Raw genomic sequence first — 26,882 nt, forward strand, 5'->3', positions numbered from 1 at the left:
TGAGTAAAAATTACATTTAATAGATATTCAGATTAATATATATTTCATTTTGCGCATGTGCGCGGATAATCACCTAGTTAGTAGTTAAAATGGATTAATATCAGTTGACAAAGAAAAGATTACTATATACATTCTTGATAGACTTAGACTCTAACCATAACGTGACTGGATCGCTCGAATCACCTTACACAGGGCAAGGCAGGTTGGTTCGGTCCTGTCTGTCAAATTCCATGATTAATTTTCATTAGGTTCACGTAACTAAGTAATTTATTTGCTAAGAGCTCACTAATCAGACATTCTCCTGCAGCCATTTAAGTACTGATTAGATTTCATGTTTGTAATGGCTTGTTTTACATCAGCTAATTTTTAAATTTTAAAAACTTGAAAATTTAAGTAATCAAGTCAGACGTTAATAGTTCCTTCGAGCATCCGATAAAATTAGAACGATAAGAAAATATTAGCATGACCATTGCGCAAATATGACATATACAAATCAAAAATAGTCTAATTTTTTAACTTTTACAAAAAAAAAAGTCAGGCGTTAATATGTGTTCATAAAACTGAAACTTTGAATTCAATAATCTCCAATTAGAGAACTAGAAAACTCCAAAAATGTTGGGATAACAACATAAACCGGAAAGTGTGAAACTTGTGAGCCTAATATTTGGCGGAGTGACGAACGCCGTTGAAAATGGTGGCCGGTGGCTTTTGAGTTTTGAAAACATCAACTTCATCACGTGTTACATCGTATCAAATAACATATCCCATCAGATTTAGTTAGCCTACGTAACTATTCAACTAAAATAGTCTAATAGTACTAAATTGATTAAATTATTCACTAAGTACATAAAGTGTAACTAAACTCAACTTGATTCATTAGATATTATTCTGATTACTGCATACTGGTTAAACAGTCTTGGTACTCTCGTTAATGACTAATCCCTTTCTTTTCAAGTCAAATTTTCTTCTTAGCTTCTTTTCTTTTCTTTGAGTTATTTTTTTATTGGATCTTCGACTTTGGTTTGGCCTCCTTGCAGATTAAAAACCTTTCTCATTTTGGAATAACAATTGTTTGGTAATATTTATCTTTGTACGAATGATAATTTCACTTTTCATCTTTCAGGCTGATGTCTAAATTTCCTCTTTTGACTTTTGGGTACTTAATTCATTTTTCCATGTACAATTGGAAACTGCCAAGAACCTTCTTTCATAAGTTAGTACATGACTTTTAGAACGTTTGATTTTTATTTCTCATTTCATTTTCCCCTATTTACCATATAAATGAAATTTCATAGAGAACATGTTGTTTGAAAATTCTAACCAAGTCATGCCTATGCATGCATGCGGTAGTGTGTCACTTTAGACTTCTATTCAAAAGAAAGAAAAACAAGCCCAAAAGACAAATAGCGATGATTACACTAATTCATCACCTTTTATCAACATTCTAAAATAGGAACCCTCTCTTTCTCTATCTATTGACTATATATAGATACTACTTCATGCTTTCATAACAACCTTAAGCCTTCATATTTTTTTGAAGTCCTTTCTCTCCTTTTCTCTGTCTCTCTGAATCTAATAGATTATTTTCTCCACAAAGATCAAAGCTTTTCATGGCCGTTCGTATATTGACCATCTGGCTTTTCATAGTCTTCGCCATCATCGTCGTGGTCTCGCCGTTGCCAGTTTCTTCAAGAAAGCTGTTGGAGATGAAGAAACAAGAGAACTTGACCGTGAGAGAGGAAGAGAAGAATCACATGCCTCACGTGACCAAAACCACAACCCTAACTGCTCTGCCAAAGGGAAAAATCCAAAACTCGACGCCGAGCAAAAAGGGTTACGCCGTCATCTCCAACGTAAAGCACCGATCTCGACATCTCTCCACCGTTTACCGGCTTCTTCAGTCCGTTCCCAGTCCCGGCGTTGGCCATTGAGAGTCTCCGTTAGACTCCTACTTCATTTTTGCTTTAATTTTTTTTTTTGGTCAAGTTAGTACATTCTTTAATATACCATGGTAGTAGTTAGTACATTCTTTAATATACCATGGTAGTATTACTACCCGTGTGCTTTACCCTTTGGTAGTCTAAGGAAACCACTGACCAGTAATATACGGTTATGGCACAAGTGTTCTGGGATTTGAAAAATAAGTTACTTGGTGTAATTTTTATATATCGATCATTTGAACCTTGGTGTAAAAGCAAATCTCTAACAAACAATTAAATGAATAAAATAAATAACCATAATAAAAAAAATGTCAGACTACATTTAAAAGTTATAGTGTTCTACGTTGCTATACTAAAGTTCCACAGATGTGTGTTAACAAAGTAGAAATTACCGGTTTAGTAACAGTGTTTTACATCTTATGTTGTTGTTGTGATGGCGACAAAGAATTGGAAATCTATTATATTAACTCTAACTCATGGAGAGGAGTATTGATTTCACTTTGGACTGCGACGTAGAATTGATTGAATGGGGCGTGTTTTTGAAGGAAATCATGCTTGGTAGTTGGTGGTATTACAACTCTTGGGCTGAAATACAAATTAGTGGTCGTCTTAAAACCAACCGACATGTGAATGAACAGTGCTTTACATTTTTGTTTATATTTTCTTTACGTCATTAGTGCATTGTATTACACTACTACTAACAATAATTTTCACATGAGTAATAGAATCGCTGGGATCCCGTAGAATCGATTGTCCGGATGGGCAGGCCCGCAGGCCGCAGAGAGAGTTGTGATATCAATTACTTTGGTTAGGGTTAGTCAACTTATTACAATTCTGACAATGAACTCAATTAACGTTTCTCTTGCTATCAGGCCCGGCCCAGCAATCGCAAGAGCCCTAGGCAACAACAAAATATGAGCGAGCGCTTCAATCTATATAAAATGTGATTTTGGCCTCGAAACTTTTATTAAATACATGCTAAATACATACCACTTTTGGCGCAAATTTTTAAATATGGACCTTTATTGATAAGATTTTGTTTAACGAAGTTATGTATCCGTGGATTCCATATATTCTTCTAGGGCAAAATCTTAACAATGTAATTTAACTTCTCTTTGGAGAGTATATCCTTTTCAAACCTTTGATTTATAAAATTCGTAGTAAATAATCCGAGAATTTAAACCAATAGACCTACTCGTCTTTGATAAAATAAAATTAAAATTAAAAACTAAAAGCGTTTCCAACCCATAAGTATTTTGACTTGAACTATAATAAAGAAAAATTAACTTCCATCCACCTCTATTTTTTCTTCTAACCTAGATATTGCTATTTTCACTTCTATATTTACAGAAAAATAGCATTCATTTATAACATAGAGACATTTTTTTATATGAAGAATTTTCTACGGATAGTCTTTTTAGTTATTTTCATAAAAGAGCATTCAAGTAAAAAAATGATCAAAGAGGCTTTATTAAAGATAAATATACTTTTATATCCTTATGGTTAACTAATCCTAAACTTTGAGCTTATAGTTAAGGGGCGGGGTTTAAAAATTTTTAAAATAGAAAATAAATCTTGAAAATTTAAAAATAAAATTTTAAAAATAGTTTCAAAAAGTATTTTCGAATTTCAAAAATAAAATATACAAAAATTAAAAATGAAAATTAGTAAAATTATTGAATTTGAAAACATATAATTCAAAATTATTAAATATATATATATATATATATATATTTATTTATAGATCCATAAACAAATGGGTACAAGGATTTTGTGACAAAAACATGATTTGATCATTTTCTTCTTTGAATGTTTTTTTTGTGACAATAACTTAAAATGAGCTATTTGAGAGAATTGTCATTTTTATTTACAAAATGATCCTTTGACTATTTACTTTAATAATTACTATATTAGGACCCGCGCTTTGGAAGCACGGGATTTGTTTCAGGTAAAATTCAAAGTTATCAAATCATGTATACTTCGTTTGTATATTGTGTGCGTAATATTATTTCAAGCAATGATAGAAAAATATATGTTATTGCGTTAATGACAAACAAACTAGCTAATTTTAAAGTATAAATTTATTATATGTTAACTATAACATCAAGATAGAGTATTATTTATATGCGATGACGATATTTATCTTAGTCATAAATATTATTGTACACATCGCATAGTTATGATTCTAAACAAAAACCTAAATACATCTTTATTTTATTATTTTTTTGTTAAAGGATAAAATAATATTCAGCCCATAAATTAGTTATTTTTTAATAAAATTTATAATAGCAATAATTACAAAAGCTTTTGTTGGCTATAATTATTGTGATGATTTTTATAAACTATTTACAAAATATATATTCAGGAATTAAATTTAAAATAATATCATATTGAAAATAATGTGTTTTAATATAAACAATATATTACCTTATCAGATTATTAATATTTGACTAAATAATTTAATATTAAAACAGTTTGCAATAAATCTATTTATATATTATTATTATGTGTTTACCAAACATATTATGTTGGGTCTGTAATATAAATAACAAATGAGCTCTAGCCCATTATATTAACCTTAACATGTTTATATTATCTGAGATTAATATGTGGACAAAACATCAACTTTATCCTACTGTCGGTTTCTCAAAATTGAAGAATAAGGCGATCTACCGACGGACGACCTTAGTTTGATGCTCATCGGTAAATTACCTGTAAGTTAGATATGTTTCCCTTAATTCTCTGTGATATCTATATTGTTAAGTTTAAATGCTTATGAAGATCAAAAATAAGACAGATCTAACTTCTTTTCTTTTTCAATCTGTTTGGCAGGTTGTAACCGATTACTTTCTTTCTTCCAATAAGATAGAACGTGTTGTGATGACTTCAAAGAGAGTAAAAACGGATTCAAAGTTTAAGCCGTAAAAATTCAGATGGACACCGAAACTCGAAAGGTATATTTTAAATGCATGTGTTAAAATTGTAGCTCCATTATACATACGAAAGTATTTTTACAATTAAAACTTCCTAAATATTTTTTAAAAAAGCAAAATAATATTTTTCTACCATAAAGTTTTATTCTTTGTAATTTTTAATATAAACATTTTGTTTTTAAATTATAATATTTTGTTTTCATTTATTTTTGTTTTCATTTATTTTTATATAAACATTTTGTTTTCAATTCTAAATTGGTATATATTATAATATATATGTGTCTATCAATTTTTAAATTACAATAAGTTTACGGTATATTTTTTTCATTGAATAGATTGTTTCAGACTTTCACATGTATTTGTATCTTCTTCTATATATATATTTTCGGATTATTATTTCATTATTAAAATCGTAAATATATATATAAAGATTAGTAAAATATTGTTTTATTGTCATATTCAAAAATATTGTTTTATTGCCATATTCAAAAATATTGTAACATTGCACAAATTTAGAACGTTTTTAAAAAATTAAACTTTTCGCATCATAGATTTATATTATCGAGTAAATAATTAAACATTTAGTTTTTGTTTAATTTTTAAAATAAATTATATAGTTTAAAATTTGTTTTCATTGGTTTAAGGTAGTAAAGATTAATCATTGTTAGATAATATGATTTTTGTTATTTAAAAAAAATCTTTATAATTTTAAAAGTTAACACCGACAAATATTTAAATAATTAACATATGGAGGTATAGTATTACAACATTAAATTATATCTATTTAATCTATACTATCTATAAATTCAATAAATCATCTATTGTTTAAATCCAATTATTGATTGCCCCATAAAAATTTCTGGTAGGCGTAAAATTTAAATTATAAGATTAGAGATTAAATGTAACATGACTTTTTATGAATATGTCCATTAGGTCCATTTTAAAAAAAAATCACACATGAATCAAGGTTGTGACTTATGTTTTAATATATAAGATTTGTATCAGGTTATTATTACTGTAATTTTTTTATATTCTTTAAATATTGAGAAATAATTATACTCAAAGATCTCATATTACGCTGTGAAATACAAAGAATCAATAGGAGATAAGATAAGTGTTCTTCTTAATACCATCGTACTATACAATTTAATTGTTTCCTTCTGTTTCCTGTCAGTAATAATAAACTATTGCAACAACAGAAGTCACCACTTTTGTTTTTTTATTTTATAGATTTCATATACACGTAAGGAAAATCATATAAGGAGATTCAGATGGAATGAGACCGTTTTTAGCGTATATCAGGTAATAGATTACTACTCAAATAGTTTTTGTACAGAGTAATGAATAGTTCGTTAGTAATGGAATTGATTCTGGGATCTTGCACTGCGCAAAGGCCATATTGGGAACATGAAGTATGTGCTTAAGAGCAGCTTGATGAAGTAACCTCTGTTTGGTTGGGAGTTTATCCCCGTTGAGCGGAGATGGGAAGTTGATGACGCGAACTTGAGGCAGATAGTTTCGAGTTTAAAGGAACCAAGAGATGCTTCTTTGAAGTTTCATTCTTGTTTTATAAACACTTTTGGTTTTAAACCTTTTCACCATACAGAGAGGCTAAATGCCAAAGCTGAACATGGCTTACCAGTTCTGAACAACCTCCTGCTTCCAAAGACTAAAGGTTTCGTCTCTTGTTTGCAAGAACTAAGCTGCTAACTCGATGCAGGTTTGTTTATACTTCTCCTACGCTTCCCATTCATATTGAACAGAGCAAACTCTCACACATGTATATATGCCACTGTAGTTTATGATGTGATCAAAGTATGCATAAGACTCGTTACTGAACGCGTTCCAGCTAAAAGACCAGCTTCTTAGTGAGTTATACTCTCGCGGCCATTTCCCTAACGAAGAAACAGAGAAGGAGTTCAACACAATGAAGTGCCTCATAAACTGCTCGGCAGTGATTGTCTTCACGGTCGATATGTTTTTGTGCTGAGCAATGTATATCAGGTAACATATTACTACTCAAATAGTTTTTGTACAGAGTAATGTATAGTTTGTTAGGAATGGAACTGATTCTGGACAGATAGGGAAATTGGGACATCTTGCTGATTGACGATTAGTTTTCACTGATTATTATATAACATCTGCTTTTATAATGAAATATAGAATGCGATATAAATATGTTGAATCCATAAGGAACTTTTACTAAAGCTCCAACTGTTTGAGCGTAATCACACACGCATATGGTGTGGAATAAAACACACGTCTGTGAAATAAAAACAAACATAGTGTGAAATAGAAAATCATACTTAGTGTTTATCTAACCGCATTATAATTTTTTACGAAGTACAGTTTCTAATAAGTAAAAACTGAATCTGCATTCCATACGGTAATAGGAAAACTGGCTACATATATAATATATGTTAACAATTAATAATTTAAAAATATAAATAACTACTTTGTTCTTATATTACTTGTATTGAAACGGTAGCATTAGTTATTTACATATCTAAATTTAAGTATAATGATCTTTATGTTTTTTTTTTGCTATCTCTTTCAAAACTGTTTAATAGATAGTTATATTTCGGTATGTCACTAATTCAAGATAAAAAAATTTCTTACGTTGTTCTTGAATTATGTTATTCTAATCATAATGCTTAACATTTATAAAACCAATTATTTATTATAAACCAATATGAAAAAAACAATAATGATTTGAAAACATCACTCCTAAAAGATAAAGCATAACGACAAAGTGTGTATGTAAACACTTATTAAAAATTCTAAAAAACACCATTAATAAAGTGGTTGAACTACAGAGCGCTGAGTTTAGTTCTCCGTTAAGCCTAGCTCATCACTGCTCATCTTCTCAATCTTGATATTTTTGACAGGGCGCATCTTTGAAGTCGAGGTGTTATCTGGAATATCAACAATGTCGTCCACTGATCGCTTAGAAGGAGTTGCCATCTTGCTAGAGATTTCATCACTGTAAGTCAATAGAGACACCTAGAATGTATACATATATTAGGTGTATAACTTGAAATAAATACAATCAAAAGTATGACAATATGAACATTACACAATTAAACTACTGCATACAAAACAGATCAATAAAATCGAGAAATACCTCTGATGCTGAGTTTGCTGTTATTCCCTTTCCACATAGATTCCAATTGAGAATCAACCATGAGTGTGTTGTAAATTGACCGGACTTTAAGTACCTTAAAAGTCTCAGATTCTTTTTTGATGGTAACCCCAAAATTATAAGTCTTCCCCACAATTTCATTAATACAGCCAGGCAACAACTGAGGATCTTCAACCTAAATCAAATTATAACAAATCTTTTAGTAAAGGTTGACAAATTTAATAACATATTAAGTGCATTCATGGCAGTAAAATACCTCATCCAAAGAACCATTGAAATTTTTTTCAGCTTTTACTCCTATAACTGGCTATGCAACCCAATCAAGAAGTACAAATTTTGCTTTAGCTGTATCATCCTTAGCCATCAGATGGAGCTTATATCTAATACTAAAATCACAATAACAAAATAAAATCAAGCAATCTTAATGATTGTTCATTAGAAACTTAAAGAAGACAAAAATTTACTTTGGTTTAACATTCATCACATTCTCTTTGCATTTTTCACACCAAAGCAAAGGTTTGTTTACGGTGGAAGGATTTATATCTTCAACGGGGACTTTATAAGTCCTGGTTTGACACAAATCACATCCAAAATAATACCATGCATAATCAGTATCTATAGCATAGATTGTAGCAACAACTTTGCACTTATTAACCTGTAAAATTGAACATATGTAACATTAAACTAATTAGATTCAAAAACAAACGTCAAAAAATAATGGATTACACGAGAGAATGTAAACCTATGTGCAATTCAATATCTCATATATGGTTTTAACCTCGACTGCTTCCCATCCAGTTAATTTCTGTCCAGTCCCATTGTTGGCTTGAGATACAATATATTTGCCTTCTTCACTTGTTTCAACAATGCTCATAGAATCATCATGGAATTTGTAACTACAGTCCCATAATATAGAAGTTAGAAAACAAAATAGTTAAAAAATGTTTTATAATCTATCTCATAGTTAAATGGTATTGCAAATCATACGCTTCTCTTAGTTCCTCTGCTTCTTTTATGTTAGGATTGAAAACCAATTGTGAAGAATCATAACCGTTTGAGATTTGGAGGTTACCTAAAATAGGAGAAACTTTAGGCACCAACAATTTATATAAATCTCTGAATTTATGTAAATCTCAGATATTACCTCGAAAGGCCCCTATTTTAGTGAAGCGGATGAGACAAAACAACAACTTCAAATTGTGCTTCCTCTCTATGAGATTCCATATCCTCGGCAAACTTTCCCCACAAACAACATGGTATGCGTTCATCTCTAAAAAAGTATTTAGTGTCAAAGTTGATTCATGATCCATTGATATGTAACTTAATAAAACTATATTTGGAATATTTAACATGATGTCTCTTAGCTGGAATTCAATCTTTTTTTTTCTCCTTTCCACCACATTGGAGAGTTCGAATCTCACCAACTTCAATAGCTTGTCCAATAATGTCTAGGTAGAAAATATAAAACATATTAAAATTTATACGATCAACTGTTATATAGCCAATAAATATAAGATGAAAATTACCTATTAAGAAACGTTATCTAAGTTTCCACTCATAATGGAATCAAACTTTGCCAATGAAAGAAACATGTCATCGTTTTGGAACTCAGAGGGTTTAATAACCATCTGATTGATGAAAGTGATCTTATACATATGTTGCGTTGGTCTGTAATGTTTCCCGGTTGCACTCACCTGAAAGTTGTATAGTGTCTTCTATTCGCCAACTTTACATTGTTCCCCCAGAGATTTCAGATAGTTTTTCTTACATGTAGCATGAATCTTGGTGCCCTGCGATAATAGCATATAAAGTGATGAGCGCTTTACATCTAATAAAAATCTATTTGACAGTTTGCAATGTTTATTTTACCTTGTTGTCTGACATGCGATTTCCAAACTCTCACCAAAGCTGGCATTGGATGGTTTCCAGGTGTGGAGAATTTTGGCTTCGATCAACCAGGCTGTCTTCCATGGACGAATCTCATCAAGGTAAACTATTTTCTGCTTCGGAGACATCTTATGAGATGCGTTTGTTTTCTTTCCTTTAAGTGATGGGTTTGATTAGTCTAGAACACAGTATATATACATCATCTAAGTCGTGGATCTAGGAACTCCAAGTGAATACAGGTAGAGAGGATATAGGACGTTAGTTTAGTAAAATGATATGCTTAAGAAAATCCTCTTTATTCAAGTAATGGAATATCCTCTTTTCGAATATGTTATAGTAGATATTTTAGTTAAGATATTCGTAATTGAATACAGTTAGGGAATATATGCGGTTAGATAAACAAATTTGTAGTGTTCTGTTTTGATTTTCTTAAAAACGTATAAAATATGAAAGTATAACTATTATCCGTAGTTTTATGTTCAGAATTATATTATCAGGTTTGAAATTTGATTAACAATTCATTGTTATCAAAAGCGTTTATGCATAACATGATTCTAACGTATTGTTTTCTTTTACAGTGATAATATACGCAATACAATAATATAAAAGAGGGATTTCGCAGATGGCATGTAACCTGATATTAGAAAAAATAAGGTAAACCATCAACATTAAATCTATAATAGTACAACTGCGTTAGGAATGGAACTGATTCTGGATAGTTAGGAAAATGTGGGCTTTATGCTGCTTGATGGTTTCCAAATGCAGATTATTTTATAACTCTTGATGTTATTGAAACATTAAAATTATTATATATGTTAAACAATTAAAATTAGAATTTATAGTCATAAATACGTTAACATATACATAAGATATTTTTATTAAACAAATGTAGTAGCTTAATGTAAAATCCCATTAAAAATAAAAAAAAATTAATAAATCAAAAAGCACTAAAAAGTAAAAACATAACATAAATTAAGACTAAAAATAAATAACACAGAGAAAAGTATCATAGAGTATAACTTATATCAGCCACTTTTATTCTTGTTGCCTTCATCATTGATGCATTGCTTCTTCCTTGAATAAGTTAACATCTGGTGGAGTGACTTGATTCTCTTCCACATAATATCATTAAGATTCCAAACTTTCATGGCATTGAATTTTTCAGCACCACCAATCATATTATTTTCATCATCTGAAATCCCAAATCCATAAGTTTTGCCATATATCTCCACAATCTCAGGTGGTAAAACTTCTTGATCTTCAATCTATTATAAGCAGTTAGACTAATTGGATAATGGTCAGTGGACACGAATTTATATTGTTATATTTAAAAAATAAATAATATATAACCTCAGCCAATGAAAGTTTCACAATTTTTGTTGCTGTAGTTTTCACAATAAGTTTTGCTTATGTGTCCAGAAGAGTGAATTTAGACTCACCAGTTTGATCCTGCACAAGCAAATCCAACTTGTACCTGAATAAAAATATACAATTCAATTGTATCGTATTAGAAAAAGTAGAATTACATTTATATAACTCAAAAATGTTATTAAAAATAAATAACCTTGGTGAAACCATGGTAACAATACACCGGCAAAATTCACACCACCATGTTGGGCAATTATTTCATCAAATGAAACAGTTGGTTTCAAAACCTTATTCTTGCAGACCATACAATCTAGATAATACCATCCACTTGAGGTATCAATAGCATAGACCGTACAGATTACTCTACAATTTCCACCCTACAAACAACAATACATTTATGTATAAATACGGTTATAATTTGAAATAAATTTAGGATTTCAATATAACAAAACCTTATCCGAGTGTTTTATTTCTTGAATGGTTTTGAATGGATAGTGGGACCATTTCTTGCTCTGTTTCTGGATCAGAATCTTGTCATTTTTATGTTGGTACAGATCAACAGCATTAGCATCACCATGAAACCTAAATGAATAAACAACATAAAGCCAAAATAAATTTCGCCACAACATAAAAATGTTATACTAATATGTCTGCATACATTTGTTTAAGTGATTTTGCTTCCTTGATATCTGGGTTTATCAAAACCAAAGAAGTATCAAATGCATTGGAGACTTGCAACTCACCTGAAACAAAAACAAAACAGAAGAAAAAAATTAATGAAAAAAATAACAAAACAAGATTTTGTTTTGTGAATTAATAATGTGATTAACCCTTGTAGTTGTTGATTTTAGCATATATGATCAAACAAATATCTCCATAGTTTGGTTGTTTGACAGCTTTTGTCAAAATATCAGCTAAGTTTCCGAAGATGCAGCAATTTATGCGGTGGTTGCTGAGATAGTTAATAAAAACAGTACATTAGAAATACAAAATTAAACACTACCATGAAATTATGTAAATGGAAAACTTACTTGATATCTCTAAGAGTAAACTCCACTTTGGTTACCTCTTTTCTTGCACAATGAACATTTTGTAGACCACCAAAGTCTAAGACTTCACCAATCACATCCGTTATACAAATATATAAGTGTTTTATGAAGCACAAAAATAAATATATAAATTTTTTAAAAAAATCGCATAAAATTAGAAATTACCTTTAAGAAAACATGTGTCATGTAAACCATTTACAATGTTGGCAAAATCATGGAGCTCGAGGAACATGCTGTCGCATTGGAGATTAGAATCCGTAGTTAAAGTTTGACTCACAAAATCCATTTTGTAAACATGATTGGTGGGTCTGTAAAGACCGGTCGCTGGACTTAAGGTAAAGTTAGAATAACTTTCCATTCTCCAACTCAAAAGTGTTTCTCGAAGTGTTGCAACAACGACTGTTTGCAACTGGCATGAATTTTCACACCCTAAAACATGTCAAAATAAAGATGAAGTAAGGATGGATTTTCTTAATGTATACTAAACATATAATATAGAAAACAGGTAGGGCATTGGGTTTACATTTTCGTCAGCTAGAACCATCTCAATGGAAGAACCAAAGTTGGGATTGCATGACTTCCACGTATGAAGAACTTTCACGTGAACACTCCATGCAGTTTTGAAAGGCTGAAGATCATTTAGATAGCTGATGTTGATTAAGGAACCCATAAGTATAGATGACGGTAGACACGTTGGAGGTTTAGAATGGTTATATTTGCTGTGTTTGAAAGACTTTTTATATACTTCATATCGCAGGTAAATTAGTTAGGCGAGCAAAATTGAATAAAATCGTGATATATTAGGAATATTCTATGGATATAATTATTCAAAATCTTATAAATTACAACAATAAATGATTTGTGTTCTTAGATGATTGAATTTGTTCAACTTGGATAGGATTTCATTAAATAGTTACGATTTTTATACCAGAGTATGCTTATCCAGCTAGTTTCAAATGTTAAATAAATACATTTGGAATAAAATATGTAAGTGCATTAGCGAATTTGTTTCATAGTAGTTAATATCGAATTTGTTTCATAATTTTTAATATCTAATTTGTTACAAAGTTGTTAGTATCTATATTTATACACAAATTTGAAAAAACTTAATTTCGATTTGAAACCATAGTTTAAATATTTAAAAATTATAAACGAATTGAAACCCATTATATGTATCCACTTGTAGATAGTTTGCTCATCCTATATGCTATAACGTTTGAAGCAATGTCTGGTTATTCTTGATATGCTATTAGATTTGTTTTGAATTTTAAAGATCGCATCTATAAACATATGTGTAATGATATTGGTGGCATAATTTGAGATTTGAGATTAACCGTATAAGTAATCTTTACAGGTAGATTAATAAACGTCTAATTTAACAGTTATGATTAATATTGATGAGTAATGCGAGAAGGAGAAAGATGTATAAATGGCGCTGGAAGAACAAAATGGTGGTGAAGAGGATTTGCGATCTCTATCTGGTTTTTATTTCTATATTTGTTTTGAAAGTATTATCAAAAGATGTTGAATGAATCGTGGCCGTGTGATCTGTTTGATATCCAGTAAATACTCAGATCACAAATTATTTGTCATTTAAGTAATAAAATATAAAAAAAATTAATCAAAAGCACAGACTTAAAATATTCCAGTGGCATAAAGTTGTAAATATTATTGAAACAGGAGGCATCTCAAAAAGGGTCTTCTGTTTTAATAGTATTGATAACCTAAAATAAATATTTTTTTTAGAAAAATATATTTTTTATATAAATATAATTGTACTTTTTTATTTAAACAATATTTAGTTTATAAATAATATCATAATTTTATGAAAAAAACAAATAAGTTGGATTAATTTTTAACTTTCACAAATAAAAAGTATTATTTGTAAATTAAAAGAATATAACAATAATATTTCTTTTTAGAAGAAAATATAAAAAAATACATTGGAGACAAAACAATCTTTATCATAGAGTTTTTCTTATTTTAGAACTGAAAATAGAAAAATACATTGGAAATGATCTAATGAGTTGCATTTTTGTGCTGATATTTCACATTTTCATAAATTTACCTCTTCTTCATCCTGCTTTGTGCCGATAATTTCCCACTTACTAGAGATGCTCCGAGTTTCCTTCTTTTGTTCAGAAGGCAAAATTAAGTGACCTCAAGACAGATGAAGAAGAGAAAAATTCACGAGAGCAATAGTAGTTTCTTCTTTATTTTTGAATACCTCGACTCCTTGAGCAATAGTAGCCTATAGAAGTTAAATGGGTTAATGAAAGAGGAGGATAATAGGGTATTCATCACTCAAGCTGATCTCTTTCACTAAGGTGTCAAATGCAGACAATGCCATTTTGTACTCTCCATCTGAAAGTATAATTGTGTATTTTTGAGTATCCCTTCGTTTAAACTTTATAGAAACCCAGACTTGTTCCTCACATAATGTTTAAACAAGACTTTCCATATGTTAATATCCATATTTACAACCTTACTAGGTGATAACCCGCACCCTGCGCAGGACGAGGAGATTATTAAAGTATTATAACTTTTAATATGTAGACATAATAAAAGTTAAAGGCATAGTAAGAAAAATATATGTAAGAAAGTACGGATTATAGCTAGGAATTTTAGTATGTCAATATAAATTTATATGCGATGGCCATTAAAATTAAATTGTATATTTGTTTGCATGCGGGTAAATTATAAATATAATATTAAATGAAACATAAGCAATAGTCTAATAAAATATAAAAAGAACAATGTATAAAAAACAAAAGAAAATTAAAAATAGAGACAAAATAACTGCTGTCAATAATGCCTTCAGAAGTCTTCGTTTGCAATCCTATTATGAGCAATAGCAAAGAGATCATCTAGAGAATTTAAAAATATTATTTAACAAAATATGTGAATGCATGTATTACCTCAATCTTAAAGCATCAATTTCTGGAACACCAATGGGGTCGAAGACAATTTTGGAAATCCCATCAATGTTAGTAACCCTCTTAAGTCGGCCTTATTATGAAATATGAAAAATATTAGCAAAATATACATATAATATCAGCTCCTATTAATCTATTGTATATACAATAAATACAATAGATTATCTTGTCAACCAAGTAATCTATTAACAATCACATGTTAGATTCCGACCTTATCGTTTATGGTTAATATATATTGCTTGAAATTTATTAACAATCACATGGAGGATAAAGTTGATTATTGATGATAAAAAGATAATGGTAAACTTAAAATAAATAGTTGTTATCAATAAAAGGCAACAATTGCATACTGAAATAAAATATAACTCCAAGAATGATCATGAACATACCAACATAGAACTTTGGATGAGTTTATATACACATAGACAAAATGAGTTTATATACACATAGTCAAATATCATGAACATACCAACATAGAACTTTGGATGAGAAAGACCAACAATGATCCAACGGAAGTTGGCTAGACAAATGTAGTTACAATCATTGATCAGTTCAATCTTGGAAACAACATATGATTCAGATAACTTTATATGTTATCGCAAGAGGGTGTCAAGGAAAAATTAAACAGAATCTTAGAACATTGTTGTCTCATTAAAGGATCAAACTGTGAAACCAGTCCTTTCTAACCGATATATGAATTTTGTCTCCCTACAATATAATAACAAATGAAAGCATCAGATAATAAACACATAATTTGCTTACGATTTAAAGAATATACATCATAAGAAAACCTAATTTTTTCGTCTACGAAAACCATTCAATGGTTTCTCCAGTAGCAGCCTAGTACTGCTTCCAAAGTTTTATGACATTCACCATAATCTTCCACAAAGACTTTTTGGTTTCAAGTTAGAAATGAAATTCATGCTTAATATATTTTTGCTTGTTTTGAAACGTGTAGTTTGTGATATTGTAGCTATATGGATGATATGGTATATATATATAGTAACTGATTGGGTTTTGACCCACGAGATTTGAAAAAATAAATAATTTTCGCCATAAAGCAATGTTGCAAATCCCTAATTGTTAGTAGATTTCCAGAGAAGTATATAAAGTAATATATGCATAGGGAAAAGATTAAGGAAGTCTACATTAAGAATGACATATTCCTTAAACTGAATCGGAAAAAATTAAATTTCCAAGTTTAATGTCTGTCAACATTTATGTTAATTACGTAATCAAAAAGTCTTGTAATCAAAATTAAGGGATAGCCCAGAAATTTTTAATACAGTTTCACCAATTTTTGAATGTATTTTACAATCACTCAAGATTGCTTATAAATTTTTTATATATTTTCCAGTTTCAAATTAAATTTTACTCACATATATAATTGTCTCTAAATAAACCAACCAAAATAAATTTCACAAACCAAATAATTATAGAAGAACATAATTATGAATCGTTTATACATTCCAGACCCTAAAAAATGTCATGTATCATTCATAAATCGTAAAGAATATTCAAATTATAACAATATGAATCGTATATATAGTCAAAACCCTATCATTTGTGACTATAAATATCAGATAATCCTATTAATTTCGCATAACATTATAATCCTAGATTTCCAGACAATTATAGAAAGTCTTACATGCAAGGAGGGAAAATAAAGGAAGTCCATAATAAAATGATATTTGACTTTAAACTTAATCAGAGATGAATGATATAAATTACCAAATTTAATGTCTGTTACCATTTAATATAATTTCAAAATCAAAAAGTCTTGTTGCAAAATTTAAGGGATTGAAAAAATTTAATATGAAATTCCTTTTCGAATGTATTTTACAATCACGCAAGATATTCAATAGATTTTTTATAGACAACATTTTGATTTTACAATATAAAACGTTTATATTGATGCTATTAAAATAAATTCCAAAAATAAATTTCATGTATCCCATAATAATCCAAAAATATTAATCAAAATAAATGTCACATAAGGAAGTTTTGTAGAAGAACGTAATTCTGAATCGTTTATATTTTCCAGTCCCAAAAAAGGTCATGTTTTATTTATGAATCGTAAAGAACATGAATCTTATAAAACATGAATCATATATATATAGTCAAAATCCCAACAATTTTTATTAAAAAAAAATTATGTATGATAGCCTCTATGAAATAATACATCATACACATCGAAGAATCCACTAATATTATACTAAAAATTTGTAAAATAATGAAGCATACACATCGCTCAATCCACTAATATTATGCTAAAAATATAGATAACTATATTTTGCCATTCATTTTGTGGCTATATATATGTTTTGTTCGATAATTATTAAAATCCATTGAAGTGAGTAGCTATACCTTGAAATGTTTCATGTTATATATGCAAGGCTTCTTCTCACTGATCAAAGAGAGATAATGTTGTAGGCATAACCATCGGTTACGTCTCGCTTTGACCAATAGAAGAACGAAATTTAGCTTACTTATGTTTCCACGCAATGGTTATCTCGGGTATTGTCTACGTTTTTAGTAATGTAATCACAACTTATATAGTATAGTAATATAATCTCTTCATATTATTAAATTTAATGAGAAATGACATTATATGTAATTAGTCTAGGCAATAGAGGGCTATTTAATAAAAAATGTGAGAATGATTCTCATGATGACACATAGAAAATGACATTTTTGTTAATCACACATGGTGATAAGGTTAATTGTTTAAAATGCTCCTCAAATAATGAAAAATGATATACAACAGTTTGATGAGGTAATGTCCTGCTCATATATTTTCCTTTTTTATAACCATATCTTTCAATGTAAAACCCAGACTTGTTCCTCACATAATGTTTAAACAAGTGGGTCAGACCCATCACCTGAAGGAAGCTCTTTCTCGTCGAGACAGCCACCAAACTCTGTCTTTCTACACACGAGTCATAAGTAAAAGCTGGTTTCTGGTTAACGTGAAAATGAAATGGTTCAAAACTTCAAATGACCATGCTCTTAGACCAAATACCCAACTAATCAAAATCTACAATAACCAAAATCCATTGAGTGAATCTTTAACAAAAAAAAACTGATCCATATAAATTTCATCGTATGTTTTTCATTTATTCCTCTCATCACTAATTTACGCCAGACCAACCCGCGTGCAACTATAATAAATAAAACGAATCAATTATACGATGGCATTTAATTGCTGCCTAACAAGTTAGATTTCAGATGATAAAAGAAAACAAGTTAGATACTCCCTCCGTTCATGTGTGGGACTCTTTTATTGGTCAGTCGCTCTCACATGATTGATTGTCTTACGTCACGCAGATCTGTCTCACTCTCTTACCCAAACACGATCTTAGCTTTCACTCTCTCCTACCCATTAGCTATCTACACGTTTTCTAATATCTTAAAGCCATGCATACTATTCTACACATATTGATTAATATGGTTCTCAAATAACACTCACATTAGCGAAACTGACATTCTAAATTAATCAAGTCAATAAAGCCACTCTAGCGCAAATGTTTGACTACAAAATATCGATTCTAATCTTTATTTTCAAGTCACTCCATATTTCATAATTAGAAACAAAAAGGTTCGGCGAGATAACTTATTATAATAATAATATAAAAAAAGTAATTATAGCTGCAAAAACTATTTACAGGCATGGTCCCGACCAACTCCAGACATTGTAAACAAATTTCAGGATCCTCTCTCTAAAACAAAAAACCTCTTGCATCTCTCCTACTCAGAAAGCGGAACCCTAGCTCTGGCCCGGCTAATCCGGCGCCGGAGGCGTCTCTCCTTCCTTTCTCTCTCTTTTTTACTTTGCTTTCTGTCCTCCTACTTAATCCTAGCCGATATGCTCGTGTGCTCTGGGTCGGAGAATCCTCTTAAAGTTTCTGTTTGAGACTGACGGTGGTATGATCCGGCGTGCTTGGAGTCGCGGCGAGGTCAACGAGACGGTGGGAAGGAAGAAAGTCGGCTTTTAGGGTTACTGGAGAAACCGGATCTGGTTTTCCCCTTTTCAGATTTTCAGTGACTCCGGTCCGGCGATGGCGCGTGGCTTCGGGAGACGCCATGTGCTGCTTGGATCTACGTCCCTAGACGGCGGTGAGACAAGCGGAGGAAGGTTCGACGGCGAGTGGACAGAGTATGGTTTTTCGGTTTTGGGAAACACACGAACAATGACTCCCGCCGATTAAAGTGGTCAAGAGGAAGCTATTCTAGCGGTGGTTCGTGGTGGTGGCTCTATACCCTAGCGCCTGAAAGTCTTATCCTTTGGTTCGAGTCCCACTTATCTGAAAGCCCGATGAGCTATATCGACCCGCGCTTTACGTAGCCGAAACCCAAATTTCATTCGGATCTTGTGTCCGTTTTAAGGCTGAGGGTCACACGTTCAAAGACCAGGAGGATGAGGAGCTCTCGATTATGCACCTTTTGGTGAAGAGGCTAATGGGTCATGAGCTTTAATGTCGATCATTAGGATCCTTAGCTAGTTCCTAATTATGTTCGGTGAAGTCTTTAATCTTGTTGTGTTAGTAGACGTTGTTGTACCAAGAGGTCGAATTAGGAGGTTGAAGAGGTGGATCATTCCGGGTCGTGGAGTGATCTCACACTCATTGTGGTCCAAGATACATTGAGGCTTCGGTTAGGTAGCGTTGGATCCAATCAAGTGATCCAGGGTGTTACTAGATCGTCTCAATGTATGTGTGGTATAAGTCTCTTGTGGTCAAGTCCTTGTATCCATATATTTGGTGAATGAAAGTTGAAGTTGAGTTAAAAAAAAAAAAAAAAAAAAAAAAAAAAAATTCAGTTATATTTAACATGTAAAAAAGACGTAGAACACTATTCATCTTCCATGCCATACTACCATGCTGTGTTTTTTTTTTGTCAACTACTACCATGCTGTGTTTTATAACCTAAACTTACAGAAGAAAAAAAAGGAGAAAATTCTCATTTTATCATTTTCTGTCACTAAACTATTTTGATGATGATTGTCCCTCGCGCCATTTTCTGTCACCGTCACATTCTCTTACCCCTTTCAATACAGGTCCCACATGCCAGTCCTGCTGCCACCAAGGAATCATGTCCCACCATTCCTTTTACACGCGCCGCCGCTTTTTTTCATCCCGGAGCGTGAAAATATACTTTTGAATTTAGCTGTGTATCACATCGTTTTTTATGAAGTACCCGGCGGAGGAAAACCGGTCACCGGAGATAAGTAAACCTGGCTCTGTATCACGTTATCTCCGATTTTAAACCCGGGAACAACCGTGAACCCGACCCGGATATCTGCATCATCATCGGAGGAGAAAAGAGACTCGTCCCCTGATTTCACGCCTTCCATGTACACCTGAGAGAATCTACAGCCTTTTTTGATCTGAAACACCGTGACGTTTTCGCTGATACAAAACGCCAAGCAGTGGAGCAGCCAGATCCGTTTAGCCATCTCGCAGAACGCAGCGAAGAAACCCGAATCCGGAAACCCGCCCGAGTTAACCAGCTTCCTCTGGTTCAAGTTCCCGAAGAATGAACACTCCATCTTCGCGTGTACAACGCTCAAGTACTTGTGTAGCACGAACCTCGCGAAGGAGGAGCTCGGGTTCCGGGTCAAGTACTGAACCGGGTCGACGGATCTCAAGTTGAAAAAACGCTCACGGCTCGGTTTCTCTTCGACGTTAGGTAACGAGAAGTCCGGAGATTCGAAATTCTCCATCATTTTACAACAAACGAAGGATTCAAACGCGAAGCAGCGGTGGCTCGGGCGAGCGAAGACGGTGGATGCGTTTCGGATCGCGGCGGAGGCTGCGGCGTCGAGATCCCAGCTCGCCGACTCCATCTCCTTCACCATAGACTTAACGAAGCTTCGCACGGATCTCAACGTAAACCCTAGAATCTGAACGTAACCGCTCAAATTCAAATTCGAGAACACGACGTTATCTAACGGAGAGAGTGAACCGCTCGCCGTGAGCTTCTTCTCAATCGATTTGTTAACCGCCGAGACTTCCTCGAGACTCGTCTTCAGCGAATCGATCCTCGACTGCTTCTCCGCGGATTCGGATTCTAACTTCTTGATCGTGATCTCGTACGTCCTCATCAAGCTCTGCTGCTCCTGGATCTCGGCGAGCATAATCGCCACCTGCGGGGAGATGTTCAGCTCCTTCCTCAGAAAACCCCGTTTCAGCTCCGATAACGCCTTCAGCTCCTCCACCACCGCCGTGTCCGCCGCCTGTATCGCGGCGTTGTCGTAAGGACGCTGCGCCATCTGGAGCTCGGCGTACGCGGCTTTGATCGAAGTCGTGCTGGCGAAGATCTTGGCGACCACCGCTTCGAAGACGGCTCTCCGCCGCTCCCGCACCTTGAGCTCTCCGCTCCTGCTGCTGCGGCTCGAAGTGCTCTTCAGATCGAAGACGGAGTCTCCGTCGTCGTCCTCGTCTTCGAAGTTTGGGTTATTGTGTGACTTCAACATACAGATACCGCCGATTCCGTTGTTGGAGGAGACCTTCGTCGACGTCGTTCTCAGGCTGCATACCTTCTGGAATGTTCTCGCTAGCTTGCCTTTTCTTCTTACGGATGGATTCTTCTTCAGCGTTTCCATTGAAACAGAGCTTGAAATTGAATTCGTCGTCTAGACGTTGTGAGAGAGAGAGTATGAGTGTTCTTTAACAGCAAAGAAAAAAGAGTGAGCAAATTGTTTTTATTTAATTTTTTAAGATCAAAATAATAGGCAAAGCGTGAAAGCGTGGGAAAGATGATGAGAGAAGAAAAAGAGAGTTTGATCGTATTATGTTTATTTTTTCCTCTTTTTCTTTTGTACAGTATTCTTTAATATTTTTTTTTCTTTCTATACGTTTGTGTGGTCTACATGAGGATATAAAAGATATGCGGCTGAATAGTTAATCACTTTTAATTGAATAAGATTCATGTTGTAACAGTGTGAGTAAGCTTCTTTCACAAGGTTATTAAATTGCGGTCGGGTCATGCTTGTCGATGAACACTGTCGTTAATTATAAGCACTTATATGTAATTATGTTTTGATATATTTTACTGTGGTGGTGATTGTAGATACTTAAATCTACGCTAAGTATTTAATAGTGATCAAAAGTTTAACGACGATGTAATCAGTTTTTTGTAGGCAACAATGAATTTTATCGATGAATAAAATTGAATACAACAAGAGAAACAAAATCCAATATTACAAAAGAGATCAGTAAGAGAAAAGACTTAAAGCAAAGTGAAATGAGGTCGATGTGTGTGTTAAGCTATCTCTAGGGTTTTCTCCGTGTCTTTTTTTGTTTCTGGCCATCTCCTTTTATAATTAATCGATCTCAGATTTTTCTCACCTTCTCCGCGATCTCCGGCTCTTCAAATCGATCCTGACTCGTTAGCATGGATTGGACTTTTTCGTAGGTTGCACGGTCTGACTTATTCAAACCCAATCAAAATGTTGATCGAAATTGGGTCTAACTGTGATCATTTGTTTTTACGTGAGTATCTCTTCCATTTTGGGAATTTTGAAATAACAAATGTCAAAGAAAAATCGGTAGTAAGAAAATGAGTAAATACAAGGTTGCAATGGAGAAAATCGCAATTCTAATACTCAAACTGAGTGATTTAGAGCTTAGTTTAAAAGAATCTGAACAACAACTAAGGATATAAAATATAGGTAAATAGTTTTTTAATAACAAAATGAATAACAGTGTTTGGAATTCGTCTTCTTCTTTGTCTCTTATTTTTTATAGATAAATTTATGTTTTCGTTGAGTATGTTTTATTCTAAAACAATGACACCCACAAATTAATAAAGATAAAATGACACTTTAAATCCGCAGGTGACTGAAACAAAAGAGATTGAAAAAGAAAAACAACAATGATGAGGTCTTCTCCGAGGGGCAACCTTAAACTTTTCTTGTAATGGCATCGTAAACAAAAATTCAGGTTTAATAAACTTAAAAGACAGAACTCATGATTAACTAGATTACTTGGCTTCACGAGTTTTAAACAATTTTGGACCCACCCACTAAACGACTTGCAGCTAATCTAATCTATCTAAAATAGCTTATCACAGTTTCACACCTAATTTTTAGATATGAAAAAAAATAATATATATATATATATAATATTTGTATTTTTATATATGCCTATGAAATGTTGACAAAAAAAAAAATGCCTATGAAATTTTCAGACTGTTAAGGTTATTCCTCGAATTCCGTGTACATTTACCTTTGCTTAAACTTTGTTTAGCTGACTTGTGTGAATCATCGGAATGCGTATTTAATCCACCAATTTGTCTTCAAAAAGTTAAACTGCTACGTTTTAATCATCATATTGTATTAAGCGACATCGATTGTTTCTTAAAGCTCAAGATGTACTACAGTCTACAGTATACTAACTGGATAAGTAATCATAATATCTATATAGAACAATTTTAGATTAGACTCTAAATTTCTTGATGAGAGTATACAGTATACAAATACACTAGGTTAAGATCTGCGCTTTGCGCGAAATCAACATTATATATATAAATTAGTTTATGTATTAAATATTTTTACATATTATGAAATAATAAATATATATTAAATATTTAAAAGTCAGTAACTATTAAATATATAATTAAATTAGTGCGAACATATAAATCAATTTTATTAATCCAAAAAATATTTTTTTTTATATTTGATAAGATATGTTATTAAATTTAAATGATACTAACATAGATAATATATTTTAGTATATTTTTAATATTAATGTCTATTAAATGATGATTTTTACTCATATAGTTTTTTTGATCATTTGTATCTTTTTTAGAAAAAAATTTAAATTACTGATAACAAAATTTTCATTGTGGGATTGATAGTTTTAGTGATTTATAATTTTTAAAAAAAATAAGTTATCAATGATCGTTCAAAACTTTTATCAAAAAAATTGTTCAAAGTAAACTTTGAAACTAAAATATTGTATTTTATATGGTTTATAGTTTAATTTAAAACGATATATATATATTAATCTTAATAATTAATTAAATTAGACTTTTTACTTATATAATTTTTGTAATCATTTGTATTTTGTCATAACAAAAATTTTAAACCATGGATCATAAAATTTGAATGTGAGACTTTTAACAGTTTTAGTAATTTACAGCCGTTTGTAAAAATTCAAAATATAACATATACATAAAAATCTAAATTTTTATTATATGGTTATTGTGGTTGTTTAATTTATTTAATAGTTTAAAATTAAACAAATATGATAGAAGATACACTATTTTTTATCAAATCTTTATTATTCAAAATCATTAATTGTCATATATACTTTAGCCACATTAGACAATTCCGTAAATTTTATTTAAGGAAATAATAAAGTATATTAATGATGAATTTATTGTTAGTTTAATAAAAAACTTATTATATAATTAGATGGACAACCATATTTCTCTAATGATTCTAAGAATCATTCTAGTGATGACATGTGGCTACAAAAATAAGTTATAATGCTTCTCAAATAATATATAGGGGATTAACACTAAAAGTATTAAAATCTGATATATAGATGGAAAATTTGTTTTTACCAAATTTTCATTTTTAAATGATATTACTCGACCTAACAAACAAACTAAGAAAAACTAATATATATATATATATATATATATATATATATATATATATATATATATGTATTGTAGAATAGATATGTAGCATTATATTAGTTATTGAGGGTGGAATTAAATTTTGGTCCAATAATCAAAAAATTAATAAGGTGCAAGTCAAAAACCAAAATGAAAAAAATATTATTATTTAAATGGAATGTTCGAGTTGAAGGCAAGTAAAAACTTTGGAGGTGTTATTGGTTTATATATTTTGATTGATTTAGAACTTCATGTAGTATTTATAAATTAAAGTAAAATATACAGATTTTTTAAAAAATTTCGGATTAGTATTTACAAATCCAGAGGTTTTCCCTCGGATTTGAGTATTTGTAATATCCAAACAAATTCATTCAAATCCAATATAAAATCAAATTTATTAGTAAATCCGTACGATTGAATAACATTTGATTTGATATAGAATTTATGAATCATTAAACCAATAACACATGATTTTAATATAGATTTGAAAATCATAGAACCAATAACACTAGATTTAGTTCGGATTTTCAAATCCATTAAAATACAACAACCAATAACTTCTACTTTGTTTCATATTTAAACGGTATAATTTAATTTATGTGGTTAAATTCGATTTAAAAAAATTCCAGCGCAAATAATTAAGTGATTGGATTAGAAATAGCTAAAAACTTAATCTTCTATTATTATATAATAGTGTTTGATTCATTTCTAGGGGGTCCACGTCGGATCCAGTCTGGAAACTCGCTTCATGTACGCGGCCACGTGTCTACCTTCTCTCCTCGTCGTTTCATTAAACGAATTCGTCTTGGGCTTTTTTTTTTTTTGTAATCGGGAAGAATTCGTGATGGACTTCGACGATAGATGTGGCTTTCTTTGTGGGTTTAGGCTTTATATTGTAGCCTGTCTGTTAATACCCTTAAAAAGTGTCGTTTTGTAAATTAGGGTTCATCGCCTTCTTTTCTTTTCCGCCGTTAGAGAAAATTGAGATGGGGTTTCGATTTTGACGTTTGATATTCGTCTTCTTCAACATAAATGCTCCCACTACAGATTCATCCCGTTAAGCCTCTTATGAAATCCATCAACCACGATCTAGCCTTTAATGCAAGTTTCTTTTGTGCAAAGCGGTGAATCTGCGAGTATATAAGTTTGATGGTAATAAGTACTAAACACTAACCAGAATAATATTATTGATGTTGTGTTTGCAGGATGTTATAAAAGCTATGTTGGAGAGCTGTTCAAGAGTACTTCAAGGTTTAGCTTTCAACACTGTTGCGTGGAATGATTCTGTTATCTTTGTAGACAAAAGTATGAGATGACTTCTTATAGGTTTTACAGTCTACTTCTATGTTTGTTCTTTTTCCTTCTGTTCTCTTATATCTCGTGTAAATTTAAGTGAGATAAAAATCAATGTACAATCTAGAAATAATGTATTTACTTTTTTTTTTTTGCTCAAGTTCTGTATATAGTAAGCAAAAAGGAAAGAATGTTCATCAAGAAAAAATACTACATTCTAAAATTCAAGTGGATGAGAATATTAGAAATCTAATTTCTAATTCTAATATTATATAAAACAAGTTCCATCAGGGTAGTGTGACCAAACTACGAAATCTGAAAATGCCACACAGACTCATAGACTTCCTGTTTCAGTCGTCTTATGAGCCCTCAATAATTAAAACAGTCTTTAGGACACCAGATCGAAGTCTTTAGGACACCAGATCGAAGCTTTTACGTGATGTTCTCCTGAGTTATAGATTGTTTATACATACTTCTCTTAAGTTAATCAGAAACAGAGTTCCAGAAGCAGAAACCACAGTTTGAGCCGCAACTAAAACAAAGAAATGCTAGACTCAGGTTTCAGAGAAAAGACACAAAGTAAAATATGAAATTGGAAAAATATGAAGCTGGTGGTTGAGCTGCAGAGACAAGACGTACAACTTGAGGAGAAGACGCATAATTTAATAGGTGTATCAACAAAAGATGTGACTGAGTTGTAGGAACAT

At 31.5% G+C, this 26,882-nt stretch overlaps 3 protein-coding genes, 1 long non-coding RNA gene and 1 other non-coding gene across 8 annotated transcripts; 3 read left to right on the plus strand and 2 right to left on the minus strand.

The window, feature by feature from the left end:
- The first annotated feature begins 415 nt into the window (after nt 1-415).
- Nucleotides 416-514, plus strand: LOC125584984. Its single transcript, XR_007321877.1, has one exon. It is a non-coding gene; the product is annotated as a U6 spliceosomal RNA (small nuclear RNA).
- An 817-nt stretch (nt 515-1,331) lies between these two features.
- On the plus strand, nt 1,332-15,362 carry BNAC03G75990D (precursor of CEP14). 4 transcript variants are annotated; one of them, XM_048750261.1, is made up of 10 exons: nt 1,332-4,654; nt 4,773-4,894; nt 6,104-6,175; nt 6,267-6,593; nt 6,672-6,877; nt 7,762-7,858; nt 9,153-9,271; nt 9,945-10,003; nt 10,481-10,556; nt 13,674-15,362. In XM_048750261.1, exon 1 carries the CDS (start codon nt 1,611-1,613, stop codon nt 1,929-1,931), a length of 321 nt encoding a protein of 106 aa, XP_048606218.1. In that variant the 5' UTR covers nt 1,332-1,610; the 3' UTR covers nt 1,932-4,654; nt 4,773-4,894; nt 6,104-6,175; nt 6,267-6,593; nt 6,672-6,877; nt 7,762-7,858; nt 9,153-9,271; nt 9,945-10,003; nt 10,481-10,556; nt 13,674-15,362. The 4 variants fall into 4 exon arrangements, with proteins under 4 accessions (XP_048606218.1, XP_048606220.1, XP_048606217.1 ...); XM_048750263.1 differs by having other exon boundaries at nt 13,702-15,362; XM_048750260.1 differs by having other exon boundaries at nt 10,481-15,362.
- Nucleotides 7,700-12,605, minus strand: LOC106454158. Its single transcript, XM_048749813.1, has 12 exons — nt 12,485-12,605; nt 12,302-12,383; nt 12,101-12,222; nt 11,929-12,013; nt 11,723-11,852; nt 11,558-11,647; nt 11,342-11,376; nt 8,794-8,911; nt 8,615-8,670; nt 8,347-8,401; nt 8,092-8,190; nt 7,700-7,876 (listed from the first exon to the last, which is right to left on the minus strand). Exons 1-12 carry the CDS (start codon nt 12,603-12,605, stop codon nt 7,700-7,702), a joined length of 1,170 nt encoding a protein of 389 aa, XP_048605770.1.
- A 4,697-nt stretch (nt 15,363-20,059) lies between the features above and the next one.
- On the minus strand, nt 20,060-22,058 carry LOC106454159 (protein GRAVITROPIC IN THE LIGHT 1-like). Its single transcript, XM_048750265.1, has one exon. The coding sequence runs from the start codon at nt 21,857-21,859 to the stop codon at nt 20,441-20,443; it is 1,419 nt and encodes a 472-aa protein (XP_048606222.1). The 5' UTR covers nt 21,860-22,058; the 3' UTR covers nt 20,060-20,440.
- Nucleotides 22,059-25,140: 3,082 nt separating this feature from the next.
- Nucleotides 25,141-26,326, plus strand: LOC106368385. Its single transcript, XR_007320399.1, has 2 exons — nt 25,141-26,006; nt 26,088-26,326. It is a non-coding gene; the product is annotated as an uncharacterized LOC106368385 (long non-coding RNA).
- Nucleotides 26,327-26,882: the final 556 nt, after the last annotated feature.

This window comes from Brassica napus, chromosome C3 (assembly GCF_020379485.1).
Source record: "Brassica napus cultivar Da-Ae chromosome C3, Da-Ae, whole genome shotgun sequence".
Taxonomy (NCBI): domain Eukaryota; kingdom Viridiplantae; phylum Streptophyta; class Magnoliopsida; order Brassicales; family Brassicaceae; genus Brassica; species Brassica napus.

Coding starts and splice junctions, on each gene's coding strand:
- BNAC03G75990D (XM_048750260.1), top strand. CDS start 1,611: ATGGCCGTTCGTATATTGACCATCTGGCTTTTCATAGTCTTCGCCATC.
- LOC106454158 (XM_048749813.1), bottom strand. CDS start 12,605: ATGGATTTTGTGAGTCAAACTTTAACTACGGATTCTAATCTCCAATGC. Junction 12,223..12,301: donor TTTACTCTTAGAGATATCAA/GTAAGTTTTCCA, acceptor TAACTATCTCAG/CAACCACCGCATAAATTGCT. Junction 8,912..11,341: donor GCTTGTGCAGGATCAAACTG/GTGAGTCTAAAT, acceptor ATGGGACTGTAG/TTACAAATTCCATGATGATT.
- LOC106454159 (XM_048750265.1), bottom strand. CDS start 21,859: ATGGAAACGCTGAAGAAGAATCCATCCGTAAGAAGAAAAGGCAAGCTA.